This window comes from Eubalaena glacialis, chromosome 2 (assembly GCF_028564815.1).
Source record: "Eubalaena glacialis isolate mEubGla1 chromosome 2, mEubGla1.1.hap2.+ XY, whole genome shotgun sequence".
Classification (NCBI taxonomy): domain Eukaryota; kingdom Metazoa; phylum Chordata; class Mammalia; order Artiodactyla; family Balaenidae; genus Eubalaena; species Eubalaena glacialis.
In genome coordinates this window covers 117238825-117265532 of record NC_083717.1, presented here as the reverse complement: position 1 = coordinate 117265532, position 26708 = coordinate 117238825, and the positions used below count along the sequence as shown (strand labels likewise).

Sequence of the window (26708 nt, the reverse complement as noted above, 5' to 3'; positions counted from 1 at the left end):
CCTGCTGGAGCTCAGCTGAGTGTTATCTATGGAGATGTTTTGATGTATGATGTTATTAGTACTGTACAGGCCTAATTCACAAAGAGCAAAGATTTCCTCAAAAAACTCATTAATAAATTAATTGCATCATTTGTCAGGGTTCTTGCGGTGCCTCAGGTGACATATGTGGAGAGCATCTACCTCTTATAATAAATAAACCAACCCCACCCTCCAAAAAAAAAGCCCAGAATATAATATAATAATACAGCATATAATCAGATATGGATGGATTAATCTTTCAGGAGTTGAGGACAAAATCTAGCACCTAATGTGACTTGTAGTGTCAAGGGACATGATGAACCATGTTGGCAGGAGGGAAGGGAGGGAAGGAAGGGAAGCTTAAATTTCTGGCTACCTTCTGAAAGAGAAACACTGGCCACAGGGCAAAATCTAGGACCAGCTTAGAGATGATTCTGGACTCACTTCATGGTGTTGATAGGCTTGGGGTCAAAGTTGCCATCTGCGTCCACTGAGATCTGTTTCTCCAATGTGGCTGAGATTCTGGTATCTACATAGTCTGGTGGCAAGGCCCCAGCTATAGCACTGAGACAGGGCAGGGCCATTCGGAAAAGATCTGGGTCATACCTCTGTGAGGAAAGACAAAGACCACGTTAGCACACACACCAAAACCATAGCCCGCCAGGCAGAACCACTCACCGATTAGCTGGGAAGAAAAAAAAAAAAACACGTGCATTTGCCCAGGTTAACCAAAATGGGGAACATGTAAGGCCTGTAATACATTCTGGTGGAAACTGAGGCATCCTTGTCACAGAAAAGTGACAATAAAATCTGTAAAGCCTTCAAGTCACCGTTTGCTGTAGGTTGAGAAACCTTAAATCAAGGTTTAAGTCAATATCTCCTAACTAGCTAATTGTAGGAATATCTAAAGGTTAAAGTGGTTCTCACTAGGCCAACAGAGTCTACAAACTTGTCGGCCATAGATGGTTATAGAAAGTGACCCAGCCTGTGCCTAGGGAGGGCACAGCAGCTTTGCTGGCTCCCTCGGTAGCTGATGCGGGTCATATGCTGACACCATCAGCAGACTGCTCTGTATCACAGACATTCTCTCCTGAACCCGGCCAGGAAGGAATCTCAGTTAAAACATGTCAGGTGAGGGACAACCTTTGATCTGCTTGTACTAGACCAAAGGAAGATAGGAGGCAAGATCATGTAAGTGTAGGTAAACACCAGACTGCAGCTGTACACCTGCTCCAGACTTCTGTATGAAAACCCGAAAAACTTCTCATTTTCTACCTTTAAAGCTGGTGACCTGTCTATGGCCATACCACCCAGAATGTTCCCGATCTTGTCTAAAGCTGGTGACATTGCAAATCTATATCTGGGGTAAGGGAAGGGGAGGCAGGTGTGAGGCTGCCTACAGGTCGGGGCTGTAATCCAATCAGACTACACAGGAAGGCTTGGGATTCAGAGGCCCGCACCCTCCCTCAAGCTCCTTCTCCTCAGTGGCTGGGAAGCACCTCGCCTGAATGGCGTAAGGTCTCCTGGGAATCCCACGTCCCTGCATCAGGGCAGACGCTAGGACTTCTCTAGGCTTGAACTTGGTGAAGGCCAGCTAACCGGGGCCCCACAACATAGCAGGGAAGGAATGGGGGCGGGGTAAGTCATTAATACTGGAACCAGGAAATATCTCCGTGATTCACTCTGGAAGTTGCCCTTCCATATATTAGCTTTGTGAGTCTGCAAGTCATCAACTGCTCTTTCTCTCACCTGTCAAATGAGGGTCTGGCTAGCTCCTACTTGAGAGAGTTGGGGTAATGAATGCGATCCACTTGTGAAGTGCCTGGCACAGTTCTGGGCACACGGTAGATAGAGGCTGACTAGGTATCAGCTATTCTTACGTGCAGGTGGTTGTATCACCGAATGGGCAAGCCCCCTTCTTTGTTCAGGAAGCACTGCCATTACCTTATGGGCAAGGGAGTCAAGAATCCCCCAGAAGAGCTTCTCTGTCAGATGCAGCTCATCCTCCACAGCCAGACCGTAGCTCCCCCAGCCTGACGGCAGACAGTAATACTTCCAGCACTGTTCGTAGTGATTTGTCAGAAGCTGGGAGGTTGAGAACAGATGTGCACCAGTGCGGTGGGGCAGAGATGATCCACAGGTATCAACAGCACACAGGGGAGAAGAAAACAGCACACACCCATCGGGAGAGTGAAACCAACAATGGAAACAGTTTGGTTATCTACAGAGAGGCCCCCAAATGCCACTGGGAACGGTCTGCTCGTGTGCCTAATGAGCTCCACCCTGAACGGAATCTACCTGATTAATTCTTGTGCCTCCTAACTCGTCCCTCGCATTTCCTGGAAAATGGAGAGGAACTGTTTCTCCTCCTACTGAGAAAATGCTACCCTCCGGAAGTAGTCACCGTGTGCTGTTCCAGGCAGTCAGGGATGGGGAGAATTTCTTCTGAGATCTTTGCTTATAATAAATCTGGGAGATCCTGGTAATGCTGACATGGGGAGGGGAGGGTGGGGACTAGGCTGTGGGTCTGCAGATTTTCTCAGCATTGATTACTGCCCCTGGCTTCCCTGCCTTTCGCTTGAGCCTTCTGATGGTCCAGCCATGTTGCAGCAGTTCCCCACATGGCCAATAGAGGGCACACGTACACTGCCAATGGTCCCACCTCAGCCGGCGGGATCCACATCCTTCAAGAAAAATCCCGCTGATCTAAGGGGTAAAGGTGAGCTTACTGAGGGCTATCGATGATGTTTCTTTGGGAGCCAGAATCCAGCTGACGGCACAGGTCTGCCAAGGAAGCAATGCCAGGTTGAACTGTAAAAACTGTGGTTTTTAGCTAAAGGATTTTTTGGGATGAAAACTGGGAGTGTTAGGGTTAGACAGAAGAATGAGCCCGTGGAGGACTGTGGAATCTCTGACAGCATACAAGCTGTCTTCTGCCTGGCGTGGAGAAAGAGGATGAACTAAAGGCTTCTGGGAATTCTGTTTATCCCGGTAAGATGCTTCTTGAAATCCTTGCTTGAACTATTGATATTTCTGAAAAGAGGGAAAAGTTCTGTTGAAATCACTGGGCAGAATTTTCAGGTGTGGCTGGCCACCGCTGACCCTTTTGAATATGCTAATATGGCAGGTGCCTCAGAGGTAAAAGATGAAAAACACTGCCCTCTGTGTGGGTGGCTGATTCTGGTGTCCTTCTACCCAGGCCCGGATGCTCCCTATACCAGCAATGAAATGTTGGTAATTTGTGAGAAAATCAGGAATCAGGTGGCAAAGAGAGGGCTCTGTGGCCTTACTTTTCATTAATAAAACAAGAGAAAAGAAGTAAAAAAAAAAGTGAAAAAGAGGACCTGTTACAGAAGGAAAAAAAAAAAGCACAACACAGTATGGAATAGAAAAGGGACATTTTATTTTCTGTACCTAAATGAAGAATCACAGGGTCTTCAAAGCTTTTTGAGATTAAAAACATTCTGAAAACCTAATTAGGGCAGGAAAGTACAGAATCCAAGTGCCCTCACTAACCTCTGCTAAATAACAAGTAATTGGTAGAAATCGATTAAGGAAAATTGGAGCAGTTAATGAATCTAGCAGAACTACTCTTTCCAACCTTGACACTCAAGAAGGGATTTGATTTTGGAAATTGTATTTAGTTAGCTATCAACTTAAAGGAGTAAAACCCATTTAAGATGTATTTTGCTCCCCCAGTTGTGAAGATCATGTTTTACAAGGCAAGTTTCCTGGGCCATAGACTGTTTTTTCTGTAACAATAGAGAGGTTTACCTTAAGAGGCATTTTGCAGTATTCACTGAGTTGCGGCACATCAAAAACTAGACGTCGCAGGAGTTGCTGTAACATGGAAGGCTTCAAGTGACTGCAGTATGAAATAAGAAAAACAAAAGGATAGAATGAAAAAAAAATAAGGAAGAGGGAATGAAAGGAATACTCAGCGATAACCATATATTAGAGCTAAGCTTCAAAACACTTAGCTCCTAAATCAAAAGATCGTGGATAAACCACAGTCTATGATAAAACACTTTAAAAACTGAGTATAGTTAAAATGCAGAAAGAGGGAGTGGGCTCATGGCTTGAGATCCCTAAGGTTAAATTCCAATCACCATGTGACAAGATGTCCTAGGGTTGATGCACACTCAGAATACAGCCACTGATTATGTGCAAAGAAGTCTATAACAGAAAGAAAGTGCAGGTGATTTTAGAGCCATTGCTACGAACCGACCATCCTCCCGAACTCTGCAAAGGAAGAAGTTAGAGGTGATCAGCTGCACGGGTGGAATCTGAGGCCACCTTCTGGTGTGATCTGAGGCGTGCTCTGAGTTACTACCTGATCCCTGATATTCTCATTATTGAAATCATTTCTTTGGGTTAAGGGTTGGTCCTCAAAAAACTCCTTTAAAAGGCAAATTGAGTAATTAGAGAACAATGTATCAAATTATCAAAGCGTTCATGGCCTTGGTATTTGGTGAAAGTAAATTCTGAGATAGAGAAAGGAGAGATGAGCAACGCTGATTTAGCCTATATTTTCAGATTGCCAAACCTTTCAAAACTCAGTGGAACCTCTGGATTCTTCCCAGTGAAAATACACACTTACACACAATTTGGCATGTAAGTTCAGCCCAGGAGCCCCTTTCAGAGACGTCTAAGAGCCATGGAGGCAAAGTTAATAACTGATGTTGAATGTAAAAATGCCAGGAAAGAAAGCCTTGGAGGCATCCACAACAAGAAGCATGGACATGAATGGAGACAGACAACAAAGTTCGTCTGTTTCACAACTTTTGGTAGAGCTGGCCTTGCGATAAAAAGCCCTGGAGTGAACAGGTCAGGCATAATATATAGCAAAAAAAAAAAAGCTTGTCTCTAAATGTAGTAATTATAAGCGTATAAAGTTCCTCATTTTTTTTACATCGTTTACCCAATTAGCAATATCACCTTAGATTGACTGACGAATAAAATCAAGGAATAAAATAAATCTCTAACTTGATTAATTCCTGACTTACTAAAAATAAATTAAAAATCTACGTAAGTGTCAGTTTGTCTGTGTTTCTAGAGCTCAGATGGTTAAGAGGAGGAGTGGGGAAGCTCCTAGGAGTACAGGAATAGGGCTGTGAGCTCTATTTTTGGTTTGATGTAAAATTCTAATTTCCCCAAGGTCTGATCTGATTCTTTAAAAACATTTGCGCTAACATCAGTCTCGCCATGACTTTTTTTTTTTTTTTTTAACTAGGAAACAGCTTATGCTGGGAGACAGGACTTTTGGTTTGGTTTCTAAGATACCTGCTGAGTTCAGATCTAGCAAAAAGTAGAACAAGATCTATAGCTGTGATCGACGTGGCTACCAGCCAATTACGGAATCGATGCTGATAGAAGACTTTCTTTCTGTGCAGACTCACTGTTTATTCCCTTGGCCACTACTCAGAAGAAAAGTAGGAGCCCATGTACACCAGTAATGGGGCTCTTGTCCCTCCTTTTGAAGTGGCAGCATGGAAACCCTAGTCACCCTGTTAATTCCTAGAGGCCTACAGTGTGTTTACCAAGCTTTGTCTCTCTTCTAAGACCAACAGTATTCAAATGAGCTTAATTCTCTGCCAGTTCTAATAATATTGGAATGAATGAAGTGGTGTCAGAGTATAGGGCCTGATTTTGGCAGAGGATCTCAAAAAGAAACCCCTTCTATGGGGCCTGGGTGGAGGTCTCCCACCTTCCACTCCACACCCTAGGCAAACAGTACTGTGCATGACACAGTTTGGTCCCTAAAGTAGTTGAAGCCTGTAGGCCTTAGATGATAGAAAGGTAGCAGATAGAAGTTAATTTTAATAAAGCATTTAAAATGGAAGGACCATTGTTACATTTGAAATATAAATGTGAGATTGCCTTTTAACTTGATGTCCTAAAAGGACTGATCAATTCCTTTTTTCTAGGCAGCCCTAGCCCCTCACTGCGTAGTCATCTCTTGTGTGACTAGGAAACAACCCATTCAACAAGAATCAGGACCAGACCCAGCTGGCCGCTAAAGGGGGCACCTGCTGGTCCTGACTCCAGGACAACCCACAGCAGTGATTCTCGGTCTTGGCTACATCATGGCATCATCTGGGGAGCTTCACAAGCTAGAGGTCTGGCTCTCATCCCTAAAGGTTTTGATTTTTTGGGCCGAGGTGTGGCCTGGCATTGGGGTATTTATTTAGTAGCTCCCAGGTGATTCTAATACATAGCTGAGGTGGAAAGCCACTGGCTTAAACAGCAGAGCCTGGTCCTAGACTGTGCTGCTGAGACCCGCCACGGGAAGAGGCCTTCTTCCTTTGACCCAACCAGTCCTGATGGAGTTTCCTGACAATTTCCCCTCTTGGGGGTGACTTTACCTTCTTCCTTGTTTGGCTCTGATGCTCACCTGTAGTGGTGAAAGCTACTGCCCTTCATTCCCCACGGGGACTGGAGATGCCTTCTTTTCTTCGTTTCAGGCCTTGTGAGGCCTAGAGGTAGGTTGCTTTGATTGACACTTTTACAGTCTGGCCTCTGTGTAAAGGTCCACTCATTCAGAATAGGAAAATCTGCTTCTGGCTCTATTTTAGGAACTAAAGCATTATTTCTTATATGCGGTAGGGGGCTAGGCCTGCCTAGAAATAAACAACTGGTCAGTCCTTTCAGTTCTTATTAGTTCTGAATACTTCAGGCCTGAAAATCAGTCTCATCTCCTGGTTCACCAGCCCTCAAGGCTAGAGCCCGAGCTGTCGGCCTCATTTCCCCAGAGCGAGAGATAAGCCTCAAAGGAGAGGCGATCAGAAAGAACCTGTGAGATAAATTGGAAGTTTCGGATTAAAATATACATACAGGGCTTCCCTGGTGGCGCAGTGGTTAAGAATCTGCCTGCCAATGCAGGGGACACGGGTTCGAGCCCTGGTCTGGGAAGATCCCACATGCCCATGAGCCACAACTACTGAGCCTGCGCGTCTGGAGCCTGTGCTCCGCAACAAGAGAGGCCGCGATAGTGAGAGGCCCGCGCACCGCGATGAAGAGTGGCCCCCGCTTGCCGCAACTAGAGAAAGCCCTCGCACAGAAACGAAGACCCAACACAGCCATAAATAAATAAATAAATAAATAAATATTTTAAAAATAGTGTGGGAAAAAAAAACTTTAAAAAAATATATACATACATACATACATATATAAAAAATAGATAACCAACAAGGACCTACTGTACAGCACAGGGAACTATACTCAATATCTTGTAATAACATATAATGGAAAAGAATCTAAAAAAAGAATATGTATATATATATATATATATATATATGTATAACTGAATTGCTTTGCTGTACACAAAACTAACACAACATTGTAAATCAACTATATTTCAATAAAAATTTTAAAAAAAGAAAAAAGAGCCTATAGCAAGTAGGGGACCCAGCATATCCTTAGAGTCTGAGCACATCCTCAGACTAGATTCACCAGGTTTTGGGTTACACCATTCAGTGCAGCTGATGTGGGTGCGTACACGGAAGTGAAGCACGTAAGACCGGGTACTTACTTGCAAATGGCCAGCAAACACTCCTCTATGGTGTCCCTCTGAGCTTTGGTGAGGGAACGGCCCTTGGAAAGCCTGTATATTGTCTGCAGTGTAGAGTCGATCAAAGAGGAGTAGTGCTCTGTTCCAGCAAAGAGAGGGGCGCATCTCGTGAGGAGTGGGAGCACGGCAGAACATATGTACCTGTTCAGGGCCAGCACGGCCTCGGTGGTGCTGAGGGAAACCTAAAGAAAGAAGATTGAGACGCTGATTAGTCTCCTGGGAAAGACAGAGCCAGGATTCCCCCTGTACTGAGCTCTCATCTAGCAGGGTGGGGAGGTGTACACATATGCGTGTTTCACAGTGACAGACTGAACAACTTTCTACCTGGTCTAAAGAGACCTATTTCTCTCTTGCATCTTAAATGAAAAAGAATCAGGTTAAAAGAAACAATAAACAGAAGAAAAGCAAAGGCTAGCTGGTGCTAACTCATTCCAAATGGTCCACAAATATCTGTTCCCTTCAAAGAAGAAGCCTAAACGCTTATTAAAATCAGCTGATGACCAGTCTAACCCAACACCCTTGATATGTGCAAAGACCAACTGCCAGGCTACTGTATTATTATTCTGGTTTTCGCTCTCTGTTTTTCACCTTATGGAGACTCACAAGCTGTCCTCTTGCGATCTTGAGATTAGTAAACGGTTACAGGCTGAGCAAGCTCTCAAACTCACTGGTTGTGTGACAATTTTACAGAGAGGAAGTGGAGCTCTGACCCCCATCACCTAATTTTTGAGCATTGTGAGCAATTTGCAATCTGATAATTGGCATGAGGGGAAGACTTCACTGAAGGGAACCTAACTCTGCATGGGGAAAAAGTGTACAAGGAATAGACATCAAGGGCCTCCTCTTAAACTCTGCTGTAATCCTCATTCACTATGTTATCTCTTGCTCATTTATATTTAGTGTCACTAAGTGGGCCTTCCTTAGATTTAAGGAAGGCCCACTTAGTGACACTAAATATAGCCAAAGCATGCTTAACTACCATCTTTGAAAAGTGCAGAACTGCCAAAGAAACCTTGAGGTCCACAGAGATGAAATATTATCCTTATTTCCTGTCATGATCACAGCCATTGTATCTGTAACACATTTCCTTTAACTTATGATCTGATAAACTGTTTTCTTTGAATGGTACATATTTCTGGGTGTTTCTATTAATTATCAAAAGTTTGCCTTCTAGGAGCTGCAGTAATCATATGGAAAGAAATAGCTAATCTTCCACATTTATCACTTTAAAAGACAGAGTTGTTAAAATGAGGAAGGAAGAGCTTTGATTCCGGTGGCTTAAAAGTTTTCGAAAGAGAATGCATGAAAATGTGTGTGCTGAGGAACTGAATACAAAATGTCTTTTGTGGTAGGTGGTGTGTAGACAAGCATGTGATTTGAACGCCAAATTCTAGAATAGTATTTGCTGTTTATTTGATCTATAAACAAGTTGAATGCTTTGATCAGGAAACTTGGGAATGTCCCACAAGTTAAAAATATTTTAATATTTTAAATCAAGGAATTTATAGGAAACCTCAAAAAAATCGCTGTAGAAGCATTGTTTTAATTTTACAAAACAGCCATATGCCTCTAATGCCTTCATGGATATACCATTTCTTATCTCCATGCCACAGATAGGGACAGAGCTCCCATTCAGACTGGGGCTCATACTGCTTTCCATTTCTGGGTGACCCCATCCATTTCTGTGTAACTCGTTCAAATGGAATCCACCCCAGTTAAGATATTGGTTAGCTGACCACCCATCACCAGTGCTCAGACCTCTATTGCTGTTGGACACCAGGTGGAGCCTTTGAGAAACTTTATGACTGATCCAGAAGATATGCCACTGGCTCTTTAAAAACAACCCTAAACTGGCCAAGATTTGTTTGAAAACTTACGCTGATCTAATTGGTCTTTCCTCCTTGGACCCAGGACTCCTGGTACACTATCTCTCTGCTTCATCCTGACTTGGGGCATCTGGCATCTATGTGTTCCAAACTCCTGGGGCCTCCTGTCTTGATGTCTCTTGATGTTGGATTACCCTACCTCACACTTGACTTCCAAACTTGGATTTGCACTTGGCCTCTAACACTGACCTTGTCATGCCGTGAGCTTCAGACTATCCTTCCTGATGGTCAGTGCACGTAACTTAAGGAGTGAAAGTATGAAGAGTATTTCCAGTCTATCATGCTGCCAGCCATCCTTTTTCATAAGTGACAGAGCCATAGTTCTCACGTGAGGGAGATTTTGTCTCCCAGGGTACCACTGGTGAATTGCTTTGGGGGGGTGTGCTATGGGTATGTAGTACCAGTAGAGGCCCAGGATGCTGTTAAACATTCTATGATGCACAGGATGCTCCCCACCGCCACCTCAAAGAGTGCTGAGCTTGGGAAGCCTTGCCCTAGAGGGAGCTAGACTGAATATCTGAGGTCCAGTTTACCTACACATAAGTCTCTGGACTAATAAATTCACATCTGCCATTTCTTGGTTCCTCTATTTTCTCACCCTTTAAAGCAAACTGTTAGTATGTAATCAGTGAGTAGATAGAAGCTATTCACTTCTAATTCCAATGTTAATCATTTAAAATGATGGAAAAATAATTTTTCTTATTTTAACCACTTACTGTATCTAAAGAGGCAGAGGCTCTTAAGTCAGGTAAAAATCCAACTTCCAACAAGTGGAGCAGGAAAGTTTGATCCTTTATACCATAAACACGGTCCAAGAACAGCACCATGGGTGCCTTGTGGTCGGGGCAGAAGTTGGCCGCCATATCTGGTTCACTGACTGATCCATCTGAAAGACACACAGAGAATGTCATTTCCCCTTTTCTAGCTCCACAGTCTCAAATGGAACACAGAGCTTGTCTGGCTATGGCTTGTTCTCCTGACAAAAAACAGGAATTTTAGAAATAATACACTGTTGTGCTAGAGTCAGCTTATACTGGCTTGGAAGAACTGACTGTTAAAATTTCAGGAATTTTGTGAGCCAGTTATTAGATATGCCCATTATTAAAAATTATGATTTGCAATTAAGTATATTATATTTTAAAAGGTAACAAGTACTCAAAGATCATCACTTCCTAATTATTGTATTATAAACTATACTTGAGGTTATTTACATCTGTTGTATTTGTATGTTGGAAGCACAGTACAACAGGGTGCTATGTGCATTCTCTGTCCAACTCCATGCTCAGTGGTATCACATTGGGAGCTTGAAATTGGTGGGTAAATGCCAGGAATCAGGGCTTGATTTATTGCTTTGTTGAATGATGAAGAAAGTGAGGGAGAAAAATGTAAAGCAGATTAAATTGAAAAGTGTGTCATGCTTACAGCCATTGCAACATAAATAGCACAAAACTGAGGAAATACTCTTTCAGTATTTAGAAACTATTATTTGATTTGGGTGAAATTTAGATCAGATCATCCAAGAATTCTAACCTTATTTTAATAGAGTGGTTCAAAGATAAAGTGGGGAAATATCACGAAGAAAATAAAAAGTTCTTGACTTGGAGAACAAAAAGGATCTTGAAAGAGGATAAAAAATAAAGTCTTCCTCCTACTGTTTTGTTAACACCAAAAACTAGGAAAGAGAGCCCCTAAATGATCAAGCTAAAGTCACAGCGTATATAAATACTGTACTTCATAAGGCACCCTGAGAGCCACAAACATTTAGTGCTATCCAGCCCAGAACCTAATGCAGCCCAGGCACCTGTGCAGGGCTCTGGGAGAGCAAGGAGAGAAGACATCTTCCAGACAGGAGGCTGCCTGCTTCTCCTCCCCTGAGCACCAGGGGGAGCTGTTTGCGAACATCGGAGGCTGAATTAATCTCTCAGACACGTGGTGTTCTGAAGAACAGTATTTTAACGGGATACTAATGAGTGTTTTGTGTTCAAAAAGTTTGGGAAACACTGAGTTCAACATTTATTTTCTTTATATTATGTTTTCTCAGAGCCTTTATAATCTTAATGTGCTTCATGAAGTTATAAAATGTGATATATTCAAGAATGATGTCACCAAGATGCGGTGGGTAGGAGACCCCAGCCTTGCCCCCCGCCCCCCAAAGATCAACAGTTAAACACCTATCCATGAACCAAACCAGTCTGGGAGAGCTCAGGGATCCATTTAAGAAACTTCAACAGAATGGAACAAAAACTCTGAGAGTTAAGTGCACAAAAAGGGAAGGAAGGGTAGCTTCATTTTGCCTGCATCGCAGTGGCAAGAGTGAAACTCCTCAGCTGGAAAGAGTTCCTTTCGCCAGAAAGCGAGAGTGAGGTGGGTGATCGGCTTCCCCAGCCTTCTGGGGCACTGCATGAAGGACTAGCTTTGGTTTCACCCCACCCAGAGACTGGCAAAGCTGAGATGTCTAGAGATGGCTAGGAACAAGGAAGAAGGGCAGGGGCTACCAGTATCAGCCACACAGTAGGAGCCACTGTGGTTCCCAGTGACCTGCTTCCTGAGGACCCAGCAGCTTCTGCCACTGAAGAAACCAAAAGCCAGCACAGCCGCCACAAAATCCAGATTTCACCAGTTTTTGTCCCACAGGTTTTTGTGTTCACAGATGCCCAGTCACCTGACTCTCTCCCCAGTGCCTCTCCTGCAACAGCCAGAACCCAAAATCCTCACTGGCAGCCAGCCCCAGCCTCTGTGGTTGTGCAAGTACAAGATGCCACCTAGACCCCTTCAGCTGAAGGGTTAGTCACTCCAGCTGTGCACCTGCACGCTGCCAGCCCAGCTCTCATCACTGGGCTCCACTGCTGTGCATGCACCCAGGTGATACCCTGCAGGCACAGGAGTGCACGCTGATAGCCAGGGTCTCCGCAGGTGCTAGTGTACCCACAGTTGGCTCTGGTCTTTGCTGTTGGTCCCTGCCATTGCCACTACGTGTGTGTCTGCAGTTGGCCTCTGCCACTACACAGTCACCTGCAGCTGGTCCCTGCAGCCAAGTGTATGTGTACCACTGGCTCTGGCCACCACCACTGCCTACCCTGGTCCCTAGTTACTAGAACCTAGAAGCACTGCTTACGACCCCAACAGTCCTTGAAGCCACTGTGGACCCCAGGCAGCACTTGCCAAGGTCCATGCAGTTGTCAGTGTTGTTGACCCCAGTGGCCTGAGTCAATAAGACATCATGCCCCCTCTGGACCCGAAGCTGCCGCACACCCCCGTACTTGGTGCCCTGTACCATTAGACCTTGGGTCACAGTACACTTTAATGAACCCCACCTGAAGGTGAAGCTCTTTCTTTACCGAAGTCAGTCCATAAAGTCTGGAAGAGGTGACTGCTTCTTCAAAGGCACAGATACCTATGCGAGGCTACAGGAATCATGAAGAATAAGGGCAACATGATAGTGCAAAAAGAACACAGTAAACTTCTAGTAACTGAACTCAAAGAAATGGAGATACATGAATTGCCTGTCAAAGAATTCAAAATAATTATTCTAAAGATGCTTAGAGTGCTACAAGAGAATCCAGATAAACAACTTAATATAGAGAAAACAATACAAGAACAAAATGATAAGTTCAACAAAGAGATAGAACAGAACATTAAAAACATAAAAAAGAACAGAAAAGAGATACTGGGGCTGAAGAATACAGTGACTGAATGGAAAAATTCAATAGAGAGCTTCAATAGCACACTGGACCAAGCAGAAGAATCAGTAAACTCAGAGACAGATAATTTGAAATTACCCAGTAAGCAGAACAAAAAGAAAAAAGAATGTATAGGAATGAAGAAGGTCTTACAGGGCTTAAGGGACACCGTTAAGAGAAACAATTCAGATATCACTGGAGTCCCAGGAGAAGAGAGGAAGAAAGAGGCAGAAAGCTTATTTAAAGAAATAATGGCTGAGAACTTCCCAAACCTGGGGAGATATTTGGACATCCAAGTTTATAAAGCTGATATGTCACCCCCAAATTTCAATCCCAAACCATCTTCTCTAAGACACAGTATAATAAAACTGTCTAAAGTCAGAGACAAAGAGAAAATTTTAAAATCAACAAGAGAAAAAAATTTCTTTCATGCAAGGGAACCCCCATTAGACTATCAGTGGATTTCTCAGCCAAAACCTTGCAGACCAGGAAAGAATGGAATGATATATTTGAAATGCTGAAAGAAGAAAACTGCCAACCAAGAATACTGTACACAGCAAATTGTATTTCAGGAATGAAGGTGAGATAAATGCTTTCCCAAACAAATAAAAGTGGGGGGAATTCATCACCACTAGGCCTCACTTATAAGAAATGCTGAAAGGAGTTCTTCAAACTGAAATGAAAGGATACTAATAACATGAAAAAATATGAAAATATATCACACATTGTTAAAGCTAAGTATATAGTCAGATCCAGAACACTCTAATACTGTAAGGAAGGAAATAAGAAAGATCAGAGCAGAAATAAATGAACTGAGAATAGAAAACAATAAAAATTATCAACAAAATAGTTGACTTTTTGAAAAGATAAACAGAATTGACAAGCCTTTAACTAGACTTACCAAGAAAAAAGAGAAGACTCAAATAAATAAAATTATAAATGAAAGAAGACACACTACAACTGATAACACACAAATAGAAAGGATCAGAAGAGACTACTATGAACACTTATATGCCAACAAATTGGACAACCCAGAAGAAACTGAAAAATTCCGGAAACATAGAAGAAAACATAATGGGTAAGCTCCTGGACAGGGTCTTGGCAATGATTTTTCTGGATATGACACCAAAAGCAAATATTGACAAGTGGGACTACATTAAACTAAAAAACTTCTGTATAACAAAAGAAACAATCAACAAAATGAGAAGACAACCTACAGAATATGAGAAAATATTTGCAAACCATATATCTAACAAGGAGTTAATATACAAAATATATAAGGAACTAAAATAACTCAACAGCAAAAACAAAAACAAATAATCTGATTTAAAATGGGCAAAGGACCCAAATAGACATTTTCCCAAGACATGCAAATGGCCAACAAGTACGTGAAAAGATGCTCAACATCACTAACCATCAGGGAAATGCAAATCAAAACCACAATGAGATATCACCTCACACCTGTCGAATGGTTATTATAAAAAACAAAAAACCAAGGGATAACAAATGCTGGTGAGGATATGGAGAAAAGGGAATCTTTGTGCATTGTTGGTGGGAATATAAATTGGTGCAGCTAATATGGAAAACAGTGTTGAGGTGCCTCAAAAAAATTATAAATAGAACAACCAAATGATCCAGCAATCCCACTTCTGGATATATAGCCAAAGGAAATGGAATCACTATCTCAAAGAGATATCTGCATCCTTATGTTCACTGTAACATTACTCACAATAGCCAAGATATAGAAATAAAATAGTCTAAATATCCATAGATAAATAAAGAAAATGTGGTATGTATACACGTATATACAGACACACACAAACATAAAGGAATATTATTTAGCCATAAAAAGAAGGAAATCCTGCCATTTGCAACAACATGGATGGATCTTGAAGGTATAATGCTAAGTGAAATAAGACAGAGAAAGACAAGTATTGTATAATCTCACTTATATGTCAAATGTAAAATAATTGAACTCCTAGAGACAGAGAGTAAATTGATGGTTACCAGGTGTTGGGGGAAGTGAGAGAAATGGAAGATGTTGGCCAAAGGGTACAAACTTTCAGGTATAAGATGAATAAGTTTTGGGGATCTAATGTACAGCATGGTGACCATAGTTAACAATACTGTATTGTATACGTGAAAGTTACTATGAGAGTAGAACTTAAATGTTCTCACCGTAACAACAACAACAACAAATGGTAATTATGTGAGGTGAAGTATGCATGAACTAACCTTATTTTGGTAAACATTTTGCAATATCAAATCATAACATTGTACACCTTAAACTTATATAACATTATATGTCAGTTATATCTCAATAAGGATGGAAAAAATGTGACATATTCCATAGATTCCCCAAAGTGATTGACTGCAAACCCCTTGTTGACATGTACACCAATTAATATCTTTTATAAAAATGTTCCTTGGAACACTAGTTTTGGGAAACTCTAGAACAAAATCATGCTATCTTTTCAATTCTTCCGTCTGCTAAGAGGAAACTGCCTGGATAGCAGGTGGAGTGACATGGAGAACCTATGTGCTTTTGGGAGAGTATAGGTTCTGTAAAGTTAATAAGGACTGATGCCCAATGTCACATGTAGCACGGGGGGGAAACTCTTTATGATCCATGGCTGCGAGGTACATAGTACTGTGGTGCGGGGGAGCCTGGGTCAGACCCTATCCTTTTGTTGCTCTGGCTGGCTGCACAAGCTGGGGGCACAGAGGCAAAGGAGAAGGAAGGTTTGGTGAGAGATCTCATTGATTCCAATCCATCAGCCTCCTTCCAGAGGGTTGGAGTTCAGAAGACAGCGAGGTCTGGACTAGCCGTACTTATAGGAAATGGGGTATGGGAGCCTCAACGCAGGGGAGCAGGGGAGACAGCAGCCGGCTGCAGCTGGGAGGAGAGGACTCCTCAACACCAGAAAAAGAGCAAGATACTTCGCCTGTGCAGCCTGCCCCGCAGTAGGAGGCTGGGAGGAGCCCTGCACTGCGGATGGAGTCCTGCTGTGAGCAGGGGGCCCTGGGGAGACTGGCAGGGCTCAGCCTCCAGCAGCTTCCCTTACCTTTGTTCAGGGAGGGCAGTTTCAAGGGGATGCTGATGATTCCAACCAAGTCCTCGGTGGGGACCAGGGAGCGCAGGATGGACCTGATCCGGATGGCTTCCCCCTTTCCTGTCTGGATCAGCTGCAAGGTAGGTTTGGAGAGTAAGATAAACGAGGTTCCCACACTCCCGCTCCACAAACCTGGGGCAGTAAAATGGTTCTCCTTGTCGGCGGGATGGGGTGGGTACACTTCTATGTTTCCCTAATTGTTCTAGACAGGTGCGACCACAGGAAAAAGAGGAGCTTTCTCTTGATTTTCTACAAGAGGTGCTACTGAGGGAATGACTCTGGCCAAGGAGGGCTAGTGTGTTCCTTTGCTGTGACAGCAATGGTCATGCCATTTTGGCATCAAGTCTCAGCAGTGACGGTGCAGCCTGTCCTCAGTGTGACTGCAATACCAGGAGCTCTTGGTGGGTATGACAGGAGTGGTGACAATGTGGCCACGATTCCAGACCTTGGAATTCTGCTAAATGTAGAAATGACTTAGGAATTTTGATTTCCTAAAAAGTTTGATTAATGCTGAGACTAGGGCAATAAAAGGGGTGCAGAGGATGTCAGAGAGAATGTGAACACCTCAAGGGAGTTATCCGGGGACAGATAACCTGATCCTATGGCCACGGGTGGGATGTACAGGTGCACATTCTCTTGGATCTGGGGGCAGCAGGTGCGCTTCTGGGCACAGGCTCTTGGCCAGCAATGGAACTGTCACGAGCTCAGAATTCTTAACTTAGTATTCCAGTTCCTACTGTGGAACTTGTACCTCCCAGGAGGGAGCTGGATGACATGCTGAGACATAATGCTTGAAGGACTGGAGACAGGAGAACACGTGTGTGTGATCCTAGTTGCCACCTCTCATCCCTGTGGGCAGAGGGGAGGCTGTCAGTGATGACGGCATCGCCCCCTCCCCCTCACTAACAGAGGAGGGGCCAGGGGAGAAGTGTGTGTGTGTGTGTGTGTGTGTGTGTGGGCCTGTGTTTATAAGGTATTGAATCTGAGGGGCAGTAAGCAAGGAGGAAATGCCTTCCCAGTGGGGCTCTGATGACTTAGCTATCCCATGCTGCCTGTCTTCCCGAGACTAGGCAAACGGTGTAACCTGCTTTTTGAAGTGATTACAGGTGATCTGGGGAAATGACACCCGGCCCCAAGACTGTAGGACACCCTAGTATTTCCCTAGCCCCCTTTCAAGTTTCCTTTATTTGTTTAAGGGCACAGAAATGGCAAGATGGGCCTATGTGGGTAAGGTACAAGTTCCACAGTAGGAACTGGAATACTAAGTTAAGAATTCTGATCAGCCTCGCTTTGAAGATTTAGACTTTCTCCTCTCCACAGTACTTTTATCCTAGATTCTTCCATACTGGAATAGTTTCCCTAAACACTTGTAGATGGATTTGCAAACAGGCTACATCATTTATTAGATAAGACCATGACATACTGGAAGAAAGATAAGAGTGAATGCTTTAATGCAATGTCTTTCAAACTGTAGTCATGACCAATTAGTGGGCTGTAAAATCATTTAGTGGATTGTCACCAGCATTAAAAAGCATGAAATAAATGAGTATAGAATAGAAAATATTAGAGTGCATTATCCATAGTAAGGATAAACTTTGTTTCTGGAATATATGTATACTAGGTTGCAGTGTAAATTGTATTTCTTACTATGATCAAAATGAATTTTTTTTTTTTTTTTGGCCAGAAAAAGTTTGAAAGCCACTACTTTAATTGATTCTTTCATTAGCATTAAACAAATACAACATATCCACTGTTATCTTGGCAGTGACCAAATATATAACCTCATCAACACCAGAAACCACTGTTTATGTCATCCCAATCTGCATTGCAAGTACTTTTAGGAGACGCTCTGACATAATCCAAATGCAGCGAGCACTGCGGAGAGAGGCAGGCACCTGAGCCCTGAATGAGCAAATCAAACAGTTGTTTTAAAGAGTTAACCAAGTATTTTTTTAAATATAAAAAGCTATCTTTTCTGTTTTCCTACAAGAAGCAATTATTTCCTCTCTCACTTATGATGTGAGTCTTTATGAGAAATAAGGCCAATCTCTTTCTCCACCCCCAGCAGAGATGAAAAAAGGAAGGTGAAAACATAACTTTTTAGTTCAAAACTGGACGTCTGAGAAGACATCCCATAAAAATAGAAACATTTTTTTTAGTATGTCTGTAAAGCTTACCTCTGGGAAATAAGCAAACATGAACCATGACTACCTTCCTGATGCCTGACACCATGGTTGTCAAGAAAGGATTTTCCATGTGGAGTGTCCTGATAGACACAATCAAGAAGTCAAGTTGGTCATATTTTGACCAAGTTGAGGCATAGGAAAACATAGTTTTGGGAGGCTTTTGAAACAGAATATGTATCAGATATGCCCTATTAGTGTCACAGAGAAATCACGCAACGCAGAGATCTTCCCAGGAGTCATTCCTTAGAAAACTGTAGAATCAGGTACGAGAGATGGAAACTACTTTTGATGTTGGCTAAAAGGAACAGAGAGAAAGGCATGTTCACAAATGCCAGAGTCAGAAGAAGAAATGACATTCATGAAATCTACAGTGTTCCTGGTTCAAGCCCCTCAAATCTGCTCTCTGGGAACTCATCACTTACATGCATTTCAGGAGCACAGCGGCCCAGCAGATCAATAAGAGCCGAATAAAATGACATAATTGCATTGCCCATGTGCACAATCTCTTCTTCATCTTCATGGTCCTCCGTGCTGCTGAGAGAGAACCAACACAAGGAGGTGTAGGAAGCCTGGCAGGTGGGGCCATGTTTTAGACACGATATGGAAACACTTTCTCTGCTCACCCTGGGCATCACGCATCCTTTCCATTGGGCTCCTTCTCTCCCTCTAGTTGTCAATGAGGTGGTTTAACTCACCAAGCTCAAGGGACCCAAATATTTGTTCATGACATTCCCAGGGTCCCATGAACTTTACTGACATGAATGGATCATGCAGACCACACATACTCATGGAGCTGCACTGTGACCCCCAAAGCGCCCACCAACCATTCCTTCCCTTTTCCTTCCTTAATAGACATGGAAAGCACATTGGACAAGAAGTCAGAAGGGTCAAGTCCGGGTCCTGGCCCTGTTGCTAACAAGCTATTTGACTCTGGGCCTCAGTTTTTCTCATTTTACATGAGAAATTTAGGACAGTTTATGTTCGGGGTTCTATCTAACTCTACCAGATCACCTACCAGAACTAATGACCACCCCCCCCCCCAAAAAAAAGGGAGCCACTGGCTGCAAAGTTACCTCTGCTGAGTTATATCCCATCTCTAGATTCTGGGCTCTAATCTAGAGGCTGCAATAAAAGGGAAATGTTCACAAGACATAATGAAAGGAAAGTCACGAGGCAATCTGATAATGTACTATGTCTTTAACCATTAAATACCAAGAGTTTTAGTGCTGTGATTTTTCACATTCTGCAGCTTTCTTTTTACCTAAGGAATCAAATCAAACACTTTCAGAAGAGGGAGTGGAGGGTACTCCCTCTTCTTAAAAGTGAGGTATGAGATGGGACATCAAGGTTCAAAATACTGAAGGGAACAGGCTGGGGTTAGACAGTGACTGGAACGCTGTTGGTCCAGGCCTCTTAGCCTGGATACAGCTTCCTCCCATGGGGATGCCATAGGGAGGCGCAGTGAGGGCTGAAAGAGCTTGCTGACTCCTCCATTTGCCAATTGGCCTGAGTGGAGTAGGAGAAATGGAAACGGGTGAAGATGATACTGATCACTAGGCTTACTGGGAGTCAAGATAACAACAAGCTTGACAAAGTGATCTAAAATGTTTGAGCCACAATTGCAAAGAGCCTGTGCTTTCTCTACCAGGGGGAGGTTATGGACGTTTGCTTTACCATGCGTGTACTGAGAATATTTCAGAGCTCACCAACCATATCGGGGTGAGAAGGCAATTCATTCACTTACACTTCTCTCTTGTACCCCTGCGAGGGCAGGTCGAGGGCTGGGTTCTCGGAGATCTTAATGGCGCCTTGCATGGCCGCCAATAGACCATTTCCTCCTTCACCCCGCAGGGCCGGGCCAAAGCACTCGGGGCGTCTGATGAGCAGCTTGACCACGACGCTAGCGTTTTCTTCCACACTTTCACCTAAGGGAAAGAAGCATTATTACCATCTCATTGGAGAGAACAACCCCGGAATTGATTTCTTTTTGGCCACGCCAGGTGGCTTGTGGGATCTTGGTTCCCAGACCAGGGACTGAACCCATGTCCTCAGCAGTGACAGTGCAGAGTCCTAACCAGTGGACCGCAAGGGAATTCCCCCAGATTTGATTTCTAATTGACGAGGCTGGGAGAACAGTATTTGATGGATCTTGTCACATACTCTTAAGATTAGGAGGTAATACTGATGCAGAGAAAGGGGAGCTTTGATAAATTACGTCAGACTCTATTTATTTGAAGTATTACGATTAACTGATATAGAACAGTCTTACTTCTCAGTTCAGGATTTTGTGCTATTCACATTATTTCGCTATATTTAGGTCCTCAGAGGGCAAGAAATACACTATGAGTCTGCCATGGATTACTGATTAATTCACAAGTGACTTTACCTCTTTATTAACTCCCTGAGGGGTGCTTAATAGGTATTTCCTTCCTTCCTTGAGAGGAGGTAAGATGGTAACTCAAGCGGGTGTGCCTAAATTAACATCTGGAGAAGTGACATGCTAGCTCCTGAGCTGTCCTCTCTCAGAGTCTAATACATACCCCAGAACAACCAGGTCTGTGGGGATGAACCTCAGGGCGTTTCTGAAATCATTTATCCAGGTGAGAATCTACTTGGTAAAGTTATCTTGGTTACTCTTAGACTAGCTCTGTGGGGAGCTAAAGGTTGGACAATTGTATTTTGCTGGTATTTTTCTTTGGAAGAACCGTAGACAACTAAGACAGGGTATCATTTCCCAAAGAAGGAATTAAGCAGTGAACTATCACATGTAGAGAGGGATAGCCAATGCTTCTCAGAGCCAATATTTATAATCAAAAGTAGTTTTACAGCTTGTTCAAACAATTTCATGAAACACACTTTCTGTCTCAGTGTCTCAGACGACAACTTAATTTGAGTCTAAGAACTTATCCCTGGGCTAATAAGAAGCCTCAAAGACAAGACTTTTTGATGTTGTATACTGGATGAAGCCTAAAGAAAAACTTTTAAATAAAATCATTAGATATTATTAGAGGATTGAGCTCTATAATAGATAGCATCTTGATATGCTGTTGTAATATTAATTATTTATTCTTGCATTAAAAATTTCCTCCAATCTTAGCAGCTTAAGGCAGTAACTATTATTTCACAGTTTCTGTAGTCAGGAATTTGGGAGTGACTAAGTGAGGTGGTCCTGGCTTGGGATCTCCCATGAGGTTGCAGTAAAAATGTCAGCCAGCGCTGCAGTCTTCTGAAGGCTTGACGATGTGGAGTATCAGCTTCCACGCTCACTCACATGGCTGTTGGCAGGAGGCCTCAGTTCCTCACCATGTGACCTCTCCATAGGGTTCCTTGAGTGTTCTCATGACATGCCAGCTGTCTTCCCACAGAGCAAAGGATCCAAGAGAGAGGGTGAGGCAGAAGCTGCAATACCTTTTACAACTTTGCCACATACTGTCACTTCTGCCATATCCTATTCATGAGAAGTGATTCACTGAGTCCAGCTCACACTCAAAGGGAGAAGAAGCAGGCTCCATCTTTTGGAAGAAGGAGCATGGAAGAATTTATAGATATATTTTAAAACTATCACAGGAGTTTAAGTTCTGTTTGATGAAAAATTTTATGAATCAACTTAGAGTAGAGCATTCGAATGGGAACCCTTAAAATCTGGCTTCTCTTCCAGATTTTTAGCAAATCCCTGTGTGAGTATGTACCCTGCACAGTCTCACTGGGTCTCATTTGCCCTGTTGAGATGCTTGTGCCTCTTCTAGTTTTAGAGTGAGTCTATTAGTTTAACCTATATGCAGAGATTTCTTCCACCATGTCCACAGCATCAGAAGGGCTGAGCTTGCTGTTCAAATATTTGAAACTAACTTGTGCCCACACAAACTCACAAGTGAACACACTGCTGTGTCTCACAGCCCTGCAGAGTCTACCCGTAGTCCTGGTCAAGAGCTTGGCCTGCTGACATCCTCTTTTATCACTTGACCTTCTACACCACAGGTAAAATTCAGGATTGTAAGTATATACCTCTGTAAGTTTTAGAACTGTGTAACTAGATTCAGAATATTTCATTAAACTGAATTTATACAGCCCATCAGCATGCATTCACTATTTTATAGCTCAATCCTTCAAGAAGAGACTGAAATTTTTATAAAGAAGCTTTTCTTCAGGTTTCATCTAATATAACATCAAAAAAGAATTTGCTTTTAATTAAACCAGAATCCATGTGAAGAAAATTCTCAGGAGATGCTAAAAAGGTAAAATAATCACAATAATGGTATGGTGGAATGAATCAGGGAAGGAAAGGAACCCAAGGAGAAGGTTGAGTGATACTGTACAGTTTATAGAAGAGCTCAGATAAAGAGGTGATGCTAAGTCTTAAGGACATATTTTCCTATGAGGTGAACCTAGCATTTATACATGATAGAGTTTAATCACAGAGGGATACTTAAAGAAAAGCACCACTATAATCAGCATATTTGAAAGCAAATATTCTTAGTTACAGACATAACTCACAGTTGGCTACTTTCAAATGTTGTTCGCCCCCAAAACTTATCAGGTAGCACGCTCTCAGTTGTCATTTTCTATTACAAGAATAATGAAGCTAAAACTTTGAAATTGTAAGTGTCAAAAAATGGAGAAAAAACCCAACCCTGTTAGTCAAGCTTATTTAAACACTGTGCTCTGATTCTTTCAGTTCTCAGAATGGAAACACTTGTGGGTCAGCCCTTTACCAGCACACTGAAATTAACTTAGCTTTTGCCAAAGCGATCAGCATCATGGAATTTGACAGAACGTGGACCACAATGTCCAAAAGAATTTGAAAAATTAGGCTATGAGTTCTATATTGAGTTTGCTATTGAAATTCATTTGCCAAATTAGCCTTATTTTATCTGAATCTCAGGTCTTCAAATCTAAGCTAATTAGGTTGGAGCTACAATGGACCCAGGAAGCCATCGCTTGATCACTGAATTGTGGTCATCCGTGGGGGATGCAGAGAGCACCCTGCAATAGGAAGGAACTGAAATGCAACCATTGATGCTAATTGGAGAGGGGACCAAGGAAAAGAATTTCTCAAGGCTTCACAAGGTAGAGAGGATGGCCTGATTAGAAGAGAGAGAACATTCTCTTCCTAATTACCTGTAGCTCAGGAAGTCGGACTGCCAACCAAATCCACAGTGGGGAAGCCGAATACTGACTTGAGGGCATTTTTCAAGGGAGAGAGAGATCTGAGGTAAGCTAGTTTTGCCCAGGGGCTTACAGCAGTGTTTTTGCTGGAGTTTCAAATGAAATAATAAGCTTAATAGCAGTGTGTATGTTCACAGAGCCTTTCTTCAAAGGCTCTCAACACTGCCTTCGCATTATGATCTTCTTTTCAATGTTCCTAAGAAGTTGGATGGAAATGCAATGATTCTCCTTATTTTAACCAGAAGCAGTCATTCTCACCACAGGGATGATTAGTAACGATGAAATGATTTTACCTTCCGCCCATCGCTTTTCTTACTCTCTCTATTCTGAACACAAACCCTGTTTTAAGTTCCTTTGCCTGGAACTTTGACCTTTCTCATTCCTTTGACATAAAACCTTGATCTAGGTAACTCCACTTCATCCTACAGGACCAGCTTAAACTTGGAAGCCCCAGAGGATCTAGTCCTCTCAAATACCCTATCCTCTTCCTTAAAGCATTGCACACAAGTATAATTAATGAATTGTTTGTATCTGTTTCTACTTTTCTCACTAGACTGTATATTTAATAAGAACAGGGCTCATGTCTGAATTATCTAACCCTGTATGCTCAAGCCTCTGAACATCACGTAGAGGTTTGAAATAATCAGATGGAACGCGGAGGGTGACTCTCCATCACTGCATTATCAGGCCAATTATCAGCCTTTGTTTGCAGGAACCAAGGCTGTCCATTTCCTAGGATTATAAATTTGAGAACGTCTTAGACATTTTAATCCTAACCATCCCCGGTCATCAGTACCAATCACACTGAAGAATGGTTATTACATCTTTTTCTAACTCTAAAAACATGAATGTACGAACCAGCTGATTCTTTTAAGCATTCATTCCTACTATGCCCTTCAAAGCTAACATGCTACTTTGTACTCTTGATCCTAAAAGACTTTTCCTCCATTGTTATTGAGACATAAATGACACATCCTAAAAGTTTTATGGCTCCCAGCTCAACGCCCCCCCCCACTATGCTCTCCCCCAACTACTCTGTTAAACTATGTCCATTTCTTCCTTCAAGATGTTATTCAACATTTGCCTTCTTCCCCAGGCATTCCTATATTCACTTCACCAGATTCCAATAAGCACCATCATTTTTGGCCTGCCAACAGTCACATGTCTCACTATGTAGGTAGGTGTAGTTGAGTTTTTAGTATGTATGTATGTTGCTGATAATTTTACTTGGGTTTTCTCTGTTTGCTGCTTTGATTTGTAAGTGACTTCAGGGCAGAACTTCTAGAGCATGTCTCCTGTCACTTCTCATAACCCCTCTTCACATGTCACATGATGGATGCCCAGCTTATGACCGCTGATGATCAAGCTGCCTAGGGAAACAGATTCAGCAAAGCTAGGACATACTGCGTTCCTCACAGATAAGCTTGTAGCCTGAGGAAGATATCACTAAAATACTCCGAGGACTCTAAGGAGGCACAGAATTACTTTTCCTTTCTTTTTGCGGATTTGTAAGGAATCTTTTCCTACTTGGTACTACATTAGGAAGGGATTAATCAGACACCCAGACACATCTGTGTGTACACTGGCTATAAAGTTTGCAACTCCTGGGTTAATAGAAACTTGTCAGCTTCAGTACTCCTAGCGTTAAACACAACCCAAGGCTTCCCAGCAAGCTAATAAAAATAATGTGGAGAAAATGATACGCTTTAAGAAGTGCTTTTGAAGACAAATCTTCTTTAAGAAGATTTAACACCAACTTTAATAGAAACTAGTAAAACAACGTTAGAAAGAATTTTCTAATTCTATTATTTTGATATAGCAAGAGCTTTTTTTTAATTTTTTACTTTTTTTAACATCTTTATTGGAGTAAAACTGCTTTACAATGTTGTGTTAGTTTCTGCTGTACAACAAAGTGAATCAACTATATGTATACATATATCCCCATATCCCCTCCCTCTTAGCAAGAGCTTTTGATTTGCCTTTAAAAAAAATTTTTTTTTTAAACATTAGCACCAAACAGAAATTAAATAATTCCACAATTATTGATCAGCTCAAAGGAGGAAATGCTATTTCTCCTTGTTCATTAGGGAGAAAGTGTTATCAAGGCAATACTACATAATGGTTTGAGTACAGTTTGGTCTCTGGAGCCAAACTGCTCTGGTTCAAATCTTAGGAAAAGCCTTACTAGCTGTGTGATTCTGCGAAAGGTACTTAATCTCTCTCAGCATAGGGGTGTTTATCCATAAAATGATGAAGATAACTGTATCTAACTCATTGGATTGTTGCATCAAATGAATAAGTTAATACATATAAAAGTGCTTTGAACCATGCCTGGCACATGAAAATGCTAAGTGCTGGCTGTTATTACCACCGCCACCATCCTCACCACGCACTACCACCTACCACAGTCACCCCTATAACCCACTATGACCGTCTGCCACCCAGCCATCATATACCACCACCAGCATCCTCACCACTCACTACCACCTACCACAGTCACCCCTTACAACCCACTATGACCGTCTGCCACCCAGCCATCATATACCACCACCACTACCATCACCCACTATGACCACCCCTACCATCACTCACCACTACCCACGAAACATTATCACCACTCTTACCATCACTAACCACCACTCACCTTGATCACCTCGCAAAACCCACGATGGCTACCACTCACCATCATATCCCATCATCACTGTCATCACCAATCACTACCCACTATTACTACCCTCACTATGACTCATCCACCATCACCACCTACCACCAACCCACCCCCACCATCACCATCACCCACCATAACCACCCCCGTTATCTATCATGATCACTCATAACACCTTCATCTTTCGCTGCTGAGCAGAGGCCACAAAAGTGGCCGGGAAGTCCTTTTTAATCACCTCTTAGATATAAAGACTGTGAAATAAAGATGTAAAGACAAAGAGCTTTGAGATCCCAAGGAATCCGTTTATGAGAGTCTTCCCATTTCAAATGCCCTAATACTCTTGTAAGGATCACAATAACAATGCCAACTAACACAACTGCAGGCTTACTACATTTCTGGCAGTGTGCTAATCTGAGTTTTCCAT

General features: G+C 42.5%; 1 protein-coding gene across 1 annotated transcript in view; it reads right to left on the bottom strand.

The window, feature by feature from the left end:
- The window catches only part of RYR3 (ryanodine receptor 3), a 372240-nt gene that overhangs the window by 106862 nt on the left and 238670 nt on the right, over window positions 1–26708 (bottom strand). The window contains exons 45-52 of the mRNA XM_061181456.1: window positions 20198–20378; window positions 18876–18984; window positions 16220–16340; window positions 10191–10360; window positions 7550–7770; window positions 3793–3883; window positions 1963–2103; window positions 463–626 (exon numbers count right to left, since the gene is read on the bottom strand). Coding sequence (XP_061037439.1) covers window positions 463–626; window positions 1963–2103; window positions 3793–3883; window positions 7550–7770; window positions 10191–10360; window positions 16220–16340; window positions 18876–18984; window positions 20198–20378 — 1198 coding nt within the window. The remainder of the gene's footprint in view (window positions 1–462; window positions 627–1962; window positions 2104–3792; window positions 3884–7549; window positions 7771–10190; window positions 10361–16219; window positions 16341–18875; window positions 18985–20197; window positions 20379–26708) is intronic.